We start from the raw sequence: 9,347 nt of genomic DNA on the forward strand, positions 1-9,347 counted from the left end.
AGATGACAAGAGACAAGATCTCATTTTCCAAAGGAAGCTCAGGTCCCAGCATAGCCATGGAGCCGGGGCTCTCAAATGGCTCTTGGCGCTTAATGAGCACCTGCTAGTAAGAGAAGCACACAGTCCTCAGAGGCATCAGCTTTCCTCTGTAAGACATATGTCCCAGCTCCCATTCGGCTCAGAATCACATTCACAGAGATGCAAAGAGTTGAAGTGCTCAGTGCTACAGGTTAGATTTTGCTTTTCCCCCTCACTCTGATTGACGTACAGCAAAAGAGGTGTCTCAATAACAATATACGAGCCATCAGCTGTTCTGTCAGACATTTTGAGGGTAGCTCATCTCTTAGTTTAGCCTGTCTTAAAATATCCCTGGTTTACATTGTCTTCATCTGCTGGACTTTGTCATGCTGCTTTTGAAGGGGAAAGAGTGTGTTGTGTTACATGACCCCTTGTAATTCCTTGTAGTGTAATACAAAAAGATTTTGTTTACTATCAGCGCACATCTTTTTTAGATGCCTGGAAGAACTATTAAATTGATAGAATGTGGCAAGCATCCACATGAAGGCTGCTATAAAGTCATCTGTGTTGAGTAAACTGTGTGTCTTGCAAACTGTTTCACTGCAGGCTAACGTGTATGAGTGTATCTCTTTCAGGCAGAAAAAATCAAACGAACAAATTTGTGACACTTCACCAGCATCTCCAATGTGCTCATATTTCCAAAAAGTCTGAAATGGCTGTTGCAAATATTTTAGAAATAAAAGTGAAGCATTTAAAGTTCTGTTGTGTTGTATATATAAAGCATGTTTATCTGTATGTGGAGGTTATGTTTGTATTGTAGACATCATTTCAGAGTCATTGTCTATTTCAACTAAGAAATATTGTTAATGGTCTTTCTTAATCCCAGGAGCTATAGGTTAGTGCATGCTCAATCAACACTTCATCAGCCTAAAGAACACGTAAAAAGAAAGGGGCTATTTATAAATGCTGCAGCTGGCTTTGTTCCATAAGAACTTTCCTTAATCAGTAACAGTAGAAAAACAAGCAACTTTGATAAAAAGCAAGGCACAATGATCTGAAGAGAAATGACCCTGAGAGGATTAATTTAGAGGAGCAAGGGCCAAACTGCTTATTGCTGTCTCCAAGTCCAGGTCTCACACCTATTCTCTTCAAGCACTTACTTCTTCCTCACTCTTCCACTCATTCCTCAGTCCCACAGTCCCCCTGATGTCACCAATCCAACAGAAGGGAAGCCATCAAGTTGCTCACTCCCCTACACCACCAATGCCTCTCCCCTCCCAGACAGACACCACTTGTGCCCCAAGGGCAGCAACAGAGGGGCAGCAGTGTCCATCAGCTATCACAGAGAAGTCACAGTTTGATGCACAAGTGGCCTGTGCATTCAGCACATCCACTCTGCTTGTTTTCCTATAATGTCTAGGTATAAATCTTAGATGTAGATACACTGCATGGCTAGACATACATAGGTATAGATTAGATATAGATATATGATGATTAAATTACACTCAGCTATATAATGGATATAAGATCTAAGATAACACATATCCACGGTATGGGTTCAGTGATTATATTTTTAATTTTGATGCAAGTTACCATCTTCTCTCATTTCTGTTTGCAGCTCTAATGGGAAATCAGTTTCCTGGGCCCAGAATGAGAAAAGCAGCAGAGGAGCGCACCTTTGGCAGCGGTTGTCAATCCACATCAACAAAAAAGAGAACCCCAATCAAACTGCAGTGATCAAGCCTTTTTCTAAAAGCACAGATAGTAGCCGACATAGTAGCAGTGCTACATTTCCTGAGACCAGTGCCAAAACGCTTTACGACGTTTCAGAAGCAGAAGAGCAATACCCAGCTCAGTACCGACCGCAGACTCCCTCACCTATCAGCACCGTGAGCCACAGAACTGCCTCTGTTAGCCGAACAGAAGATGATGCCCCTACCTTCCAGTCCGAGCCTCCACAGCGAAGTAGCTCCTCGCAAGGCTCCCTCATGGAGCAGATCAGTAGCGTGGTTACTCGCTTTACAGCCAACATCAGCGAGCTGAACTCTATGATGCTTTCAACAGCCACTCCAGGGACAATGGTGGCCACTCCTCTCTGCTCTTCATACCTGATCCCACGAGAAATCCAGCTCCCCACAACAATGACCACCTTTGCAGAGATCCAGCCACTTCCTTCCATTGAAGTCAATGGCGCTTCCCAGTCAGCTAGGAAACAATCAAATGGCAGCGTCAAAGAAGGCACTGCAGAGACCCCATCAGCAAAGCAAGACCTTGAGGAGCTGGTAGCTTTAACTCCTCCTTCTCCTTTTAGAGACTCCATCGATTCTGGAAGCGCATCTCCCAGCTCTCCGGTTTCCGAATCAGCTCTCTGTATCCCATCTTCCCCAAAGTACGACACACTCCTCATCAGAGATTACACTCAAAGTTCTTCTTCGCTGTGAATGTAGTTCAAGACAACTTTGGATCTCAACGACTACAAGCAAGTAGTGAGGGGACAGCCAAGCCTTCAAGATCTCCAGTGTTTACGCAGATAGGATGAGAGGCGTTGGGTCATCTTGTGAGAAACAGAGGAAGAAGTGGACTTGTTTGATAAGTGGAAACATCAGATTAATGATGCTGTTCTAAAGACAAAATGATGACTCTTGGCAGATTATCGTGGCCTTAAAAAAACATGGGCTTTTCAAAAACACTGAATCTATTTTTGAGGGCTTATAAGGAGTCTGTTAAATCAGTTACATACCAAGTGCTTTGCTTTAGTATTACAACGAACCGTGTGTACAATATGTGAAGTGGGGGGGGGGGGGGAACAAGATTGTAAAGAACTGTAAAATGGTTTGTTTGTTTACTCTGATTCCTTACCCAGAAGTGAACCTTGATCTTTTATCAAGAATAGAAGACCAAACATTGAATGTACATTTTCTAACAGACTCAAATCTGGGACCAACCTATCAAGTTTTCTTTTTTTTCTATGAAGATCTCAAAAAGCAGTAATGTATGTTCAATAACTATCAAACTTTTTGCTGAAGCATATTGTGTCTGTGATACGTTACACATGGATAACACTAAGCTGAGGCTTTGCAGTGAGTGACTGCAATACGGAGGGCTTTACAAGTGACTTCTCAACCTACACATTTGTTTATGAAATTCTCTTCTACCAGTATATATATAAAAAAATATCAATTTGTTAACATTGGATTCACCTTCACAGCAACAAAACCCAAGGAAGATTTCCTGACTATTTCACCGTGATGCCAACTAATAACGAAGTAGCAAAAAATATTTTCTGGAGTACTGTTTTGTAATTCCCTTATCAGGGCAAGTTGTTGAGGTGAATATTCTCTTTCTAGCAGCACTACCAAGCTATATCATAGCTGCATTCCCTACTGAAATCGACACATTTTTATGGATGTTCTTATGCTAACATTGCCAGTTATAACACTTATTCGGGCTCCCTTAGTCTTTGCTTGCAAGGAACAGGTAAACACTCTAAGGATTTTCTCCATGTTTTTGAGTGACAGTGTTCTAAGAGATCAATCTGTATTATGATGAATGCTAACTGTCAATGGAAAGGTTGTCATAATCATAATTCATATGTAGAGAAAAAAAACCTGTGTCAAAATCTGCTTAGATGTGGTTTAGCTACTCTTTAAAAAGCAGCAACTTTAACTTTATTTAGCTGCTGATGCCTTGCAGCTATGAACTGTGACAAAGAAAAAAAAAAAAAGACTTTCAAAGCAATACAGAGTAAAGGTTAAAGCAGAGAAGGCCTAATGAGATATGAGCGAACAGTCTTTGTTTCTTAGCAACTCACAGAAAGGCAAGGGGATTACTGGTATTTTTTCCTATATCAAGGTAATACAGTTTTGTGCACTTCATACTGTCATGGCACTTTTGAATAAAGGCAAGGAAGGGATTTACAGTTTGAATAGAAGTTAAATAATTTTTAATAGGTGTAGTTACATAGAACACGTAGGTCAGGCCCTAAGCGCACACTGTATTGGCTCTCTCCTTTATGACAGCTGTCCTCGGGTGCCAAACTTCTATGGTTTTGTTTTATTTTATTTAAGGATAGCATGAAGTGATGAGTGATGTACTTCAGTTTAAAGTTGAGTGGATACAGCCTTATACAAAAGACAGCTTCATGGAAAAGAGTCTTGAAATCAGGCTTCTGTGCTTAATTTTCAAAATGTTTAGATTCTATTTCTTCAAAAATAATTTTTTGTAATCAAAATCCATACCTCCTTTCTCTTCTCCATGCCCCAAATAACAAACATTTGATTTTAAAAAAGAAAGCACATCGTGTGATTCCCATACTTTAGCAAAGAGCATTTTCTGTTCCCTTTGAGGTTAATTTCACTGTTATGCGCTGCACTGCAATTTGCTTTTCAACAACATCAAAAAAAGAGTAATAGATGAGCAAATCCAGGCTCACACCTCACAGAGATGCCCTAAGGACCCTGTACATCCTGTGCAAGTCGGTGTTATCCAATATCCAGTGTATGGGCATGTTTATTTTGCCAGGTACAGTCACTTACTAGCTATGCCTGTAGCATGAACAGACAGATCACAACTCAGCTCTATTCCAGGAGATACACCAAGCTATGATTGTAGGTCCCTCTTCCTTACATGTACTTCTTGCCTACTCTCACAACTGGTTAGCAGAGACTCAGTTCTATGAAGCAGCATGGTTTCCAGACAGGAGCTTGCTGTTACCTTCCTGATTCGTAGTACTAGCATGTCTCATCCTTTACTAGCTGCACATGTCTTTAGGAGAAAGCATCTTCTTTCACAGGTTACAACCCATATTTCAGGAAAGGGCATGTCCAATCAGCCTATGGCACAAATATTCCTACTTAGGGAGTTTAGACCACCTAAATATTGTTCTTGAAAGATTTATATAATAATGTCTGTTTCCCATTGGTGCAATATTGTTTTGATATATGTGGAGTGTGATGAGATAAATGTGAATTTCAAAGGGATTCTATTACTATACATCCTCATACTTTAAGCTATTTACCAACATCATTATTAGATCCTTCTCTAACATGAGCATTATAGGTCCTCATTTCTGTACTCTTATGTTGGTTGATGCGTATTAACGTATACCTGCTAAAATCTGTGAGCTTCGTTGCACTGTGAAATAATGAACAGTAGAAATATCTTAAAATAAAATGAGTAAAAAGGAGTGAGAAATAGAAACTGTCAAAGCATGACTCAACATGAACATACCTCAACTACTCCAAGATTGCAGTTCTGCACAATGCTGACCATATTGCTCAGAGATTCTTGAAGACTTTTGTCTATATTGCCAAGATGATATATTCATGCACTTGTGCATGCAAACACACACATACATAAAACACTTAATTTAACATTTGTGTTCGGAGGCTAAAACTCCAGTGTTAAACTATCCAACACTTGCTTATTTTCACTTTGGAAGACAAAAAGAACCCAGGATGAGTCCTGCTGCAATAGTACCTCTCAGTTATCAGCCTATCTTCACTGAAAGTTAGATCAGCATTAGTGGGATGTAAAGAAGGCAGAACACATTTTACTTGTACAAGCTGGAATGTGACAATGTTACCTTACAAGGTTTTTGGGTGACGGAAATAACTTTTCTGTAATGACCACAGTTGTAAGGTGCCTTGTGGGAGATTTGGCAGACTGGAAAGTCCTGTGAAAGAAGCCAGAAGGTTTGATACAAGAAAGAAGAATATTATGGGATATTATAATTTAATTAAGCTGTTTATATGCTACTCTCCTTTAGGGACATTAAGATATAACTGCAGAGTTTTTCAGCCATAAGAGCAAACGTTACCATCGTGAACACTTTCCAGTACCAAGTGTCTTGAAATTATATTCTGGTTTAGTTCTGCTGCCAGAAATGGAAATCAAGAGGTTGCATGTAATTGTCCTTCTTGACCACAAGGACCTCAGGAGATCTTGTTTCTTTTGTGCTTGAGGCTAACCCTGAAGAATAAAGGTGTAAGCATCTTTGGAAGCTATGTTTTTGAAATAAAGTGAATCACTCTGGCAGGCTCATTGTGAAGAAGTGTTAGCAATACTGAAAAAGAACAATATTTTTCAATTAGCTTTGAAGAATAATTGCATTAATTTGGAGATGTGCTTCCTTGTACTTCTGTCAGAACATTTGGTGCCTAGACTCATACATCATTCTTCATAAGAACTTTAGACCAGAAATTCTTAGATAATGGTCTACACAGCACTTGCTGATGTTTCATGGGAGTCTGGTTGGTCACAAAGTGCTGTTTTCTTCTTTTGACTCTCAGCTATGAAACTAAATTAAAAGTTAATGATAATTAAAAAAAAATAACTGTTAAAACTTTTAAAACAAACAAACAAAAAAATAACATTTTTGGATTTTATTCAGTTGCTGCATTTGGAAAAAAGAAAGATTTGTGATTAAAAAAGAAGTGGGAGAATCTCCAGAACGACTAAATAGGAAGGACAGTCTGCAATTGAGACTCTGGATGGTAGTGGAGTTCACTTGGAAATGTATTATTTAGAGAGATCAAGGCCAGAACAACAGCATAACAGTGGGTGTAAATTCTGTAGAGGAAAGTGTACAGCTTTGCTGTTCTATTTAATAAATCATTTCTGAGTTGAGAGAAGGAAAAAAATGAAAGGGATAGACTGTATGCAGAAAATGTTGGGTTCAAGTCACAGCTGACCCAGAACAGCACTTAGTTGTCCAAAGTTAGGTTTTCAGAAGAATTTAACACCTCCCTCCAAAACTCAGTTCACTCAGGCAACCAACACTGTGTCTCTGGAGATGATCAGAGTTGCCCTCATCTTGACACATCAAAATATCTTAGCATATAACTCAATTGGAAATCTAGAAAGCGGTAGTTCCTAAATTTGAATCCCTGTATATGCCATAAGTAAGTATATAGAACTTACAGCATGTATGTCAAGAGGATCACACTCTCTATAGAGAAGAAATCATCCTTTGTTTTGAGGCTGTCAGTGCTGTTATGCTGCTGTTTTTTTCGGTAGTCTTGCAGTTAGAGCACTTGAGCAGAAGGTGAAAGATCAAACTTCAGACCATGCCATTGCCAGGTGGGATTGAAGTCTCCCTACTGGCAGGAAAGTGCAGTAATGATTGTGTATTGGGGCACCTTCATCTTGCTATGGTAACTTCAGGTTAGAGAAGAACATTCAGTAGTCTCAGGGTACAAAAGTAAGCGTTACTCTATACCTTTATGGGATATTTGGCATAGTTGAGATGACCATTTAAAATTAAATACTTGTAATATCCTGCAAGCAGGGATTGGGTAAATATTTCAGCTACAGAGAAGTGGAGCCAACATTTCTTCTGAGCTATATATTGGCTCAAAAAATCCTTAAATACTTCACTGGAAAGTGATTTAGTGATAGGAGGGGACAATATGCCCTTCCTTACCTCCGTGTCCGCAACCATCTTGTCTTCCACCTGGAGTTCTGAGCTCCTCCATGCAAAGGGAGATTCTGAATCTTCCTCAACAAGTGAAGGAATTAAACCTGGTGTTCCTGCTTCTTCTCTGAGATTGCTAAATGAATGAATGAATGAATAAATAAATAAATAAATAAATAAATAAGAAACTCCAGCCACTTTTTACAAGGGCAACCCACCTTTGAAACAAAAACTATACCTGTCTGCAGAAATGCATTTCCCTACTGGCTTGAATATACTAATTTCAGACATCCATTTCCTTGTTGCATCGCTTTCCTGAGCACCAAGCTCTTGTTACCAACTTCACAATAAGCTTAGACTTGGACAAAAAGCCAGAGCCAGATACTATACAAAAAAATCTGGTATTATACTGTATAACTTTAAGTGCAGAAGTCATTTGCTGGCACTTGCCCTTAACCTGTTGAGGTCAATGGAATCACTCCAGATTTATACCAGAAAATCTAAGCTTGACAGTGGCCAACCATGTCTAGATGTTGGATATTTGCTTCAGCATAGAATAATAAAGACAGATTTTTCTTCCCATTTCCTTCTGAGTCAAGCAGCAGATGTATTTCGTTAAGCTCATTCCTGAAGCAGCTTGCTAGGCTTGGTGAATAGTACCTTCCCACTGTTCCTCTTTATCAGTGCTACTGTGGCAGGTATCCTAGAGGGAAAACTGTTCTTTGACTAAATCTGTTAAGGAATGTGAGATAATATGCCCCCAAAAAAGAAACAGATCACAGTTTTCCTAATGTTTCATGAATCCCATCAACTAAGTCAATACTCTCCATGACCAGAAAATCATTCATCTGCTACCCATTTCAGTATGCACTGCAATTATTAAATACTTCAGCTGAATTATCTGAATTCACATTTTTTGCTATAGTTTGTTATTATAACCTCTGTTCAAATGTCTGCAATTGCCACTTACAAATTTATACTGTGAATAGAAAAAAAGATACAGCCCAGTGAAGCATAAAGGTAAGTAAAAAAATTCATCGAGGTGATGAATTGGTGTGTATGGTTGGTTTTGTCTTATCTCAGTAACGACAGTACAAACAAACAATAATCATTAAGTCACTCTGATCTGCCAAATGGGAACAAATATACTATGTATATTACATGTACTAATAGGATTATATGGCAGCTGCTGGTGGTATTTGTAATTAGAAATCTATATAGAATATAGATGTTTTAGAGAGACGGTGCCAATTCTAAAAGATTTGTGTGGGCTACAAGTGCTTGTAATTATTATTATTTTTTAATTTGCTAATAACTTATGAACAACTGGTTTCAAACATTCTGTGAGCGTTTGTTCTTTTTTATGTTGTTGCTGCTTATACTATTAAAAACATAGAGAATGTAAAGTTATTATTTTGATGTGAACTGAAAATGATTTTTCATAAAATATAACATTTTTATCAGCTTTGGTTTTGCTTTCTACCTGTACAAATGTAATTTATTTTAGCATTGAAAAAATACATTTGCCTGTTTCTCAATTGTCTACATCATGTTATAGTTGGTGTTTATATGTAGAGTCAGGTACTTTTTGAACAGTATTAAAAAAAATCCTGTGATATGACATAATTCTTGATTTTTTTTTCCTCTGAAATGCTTACAGCTTTGCTTTCAATGCATTTATTCTGCAAACCAGGTGCGCTTAAACACAGACTCTTAATAATGTTTCTCGCTTCGTAGATTTAAAGGATGAGCTTTGCATCTACAAATAACAGATATGTGATGTCCTACCATAACTGGATCTTTTTCAAAATAAGTGTAATGTCATTGATGAGGCATACATGGATTTTCAAATCAGGAGGAAATAATAAAGTAGTTTAATCTAGAGTAATGTACAAACACACAAAAAGTTGCTCTG

The 9,347-nt window shown here is 38.4% G+C and overlaps 1 protein-coding gene and 1 long non-coding RNA gene across 5 annotated transcripts in view; one reads left to right on the top strand and one right to left on the bottom strand.

Moving 5' to 3' along the window:
* Positions 1 to 2,086, bottom strand: part of LOC121107450 — a 24,203-nt gene extending 22,117 nt beyond the window's left edge. Inside the window, exon 1 of the long non-coding RNA XR_005841618.1 lies at positions 1,958 to 2,086. This is a non-coding gene — a long non-coding RNA (uncharacterized LOC121107450). The remainder of the gene's footprint in view (positions 1 to 1,957) is intronic.
* The window catches only part of GRM5 (glutamate receptor, metabotropic 5), a 254,953-nt gene extending 245,900 nt beyond the window's left edge, over positions 1 to 9,053 (top strand). For all 4 annotated transcript variants that reach the window (XM_015279791.4, NM_204138.2, NM_001397865.1 and 1 more), the window contains one exon: positions 1,637 to 9,053. In XM_015279791.4, coding sequence (XP_015135277.1) covers positions 1,637 to 2,459 — 823 coding nt within the window. In that variant the 3' untranslated portion in view covers positions 2,460 to 9,053. The remainder of the gene's footprint in view (positions 1 to 1,636) is intronic.
* Positions 9,054 to 9,347: the final 294 nt, after the last annotated feature.

The sequence above is a fragment of the Gallus gallus genome, chromosome 1 (genome assembly GCF_016699485.2).
Source record: "Gallus gallus isolate bGalGal1 chromosome 1, bGalGal1.mat.broiler.GRCg7b, whole genome shotgun sequence".
Taxonomy (NCBI): domain Eukaryota; kingdom Metazoa; phylum Chordata; class Aves; order Galliformes; family Phasianidae; genus Gallus; species Gallus gallus.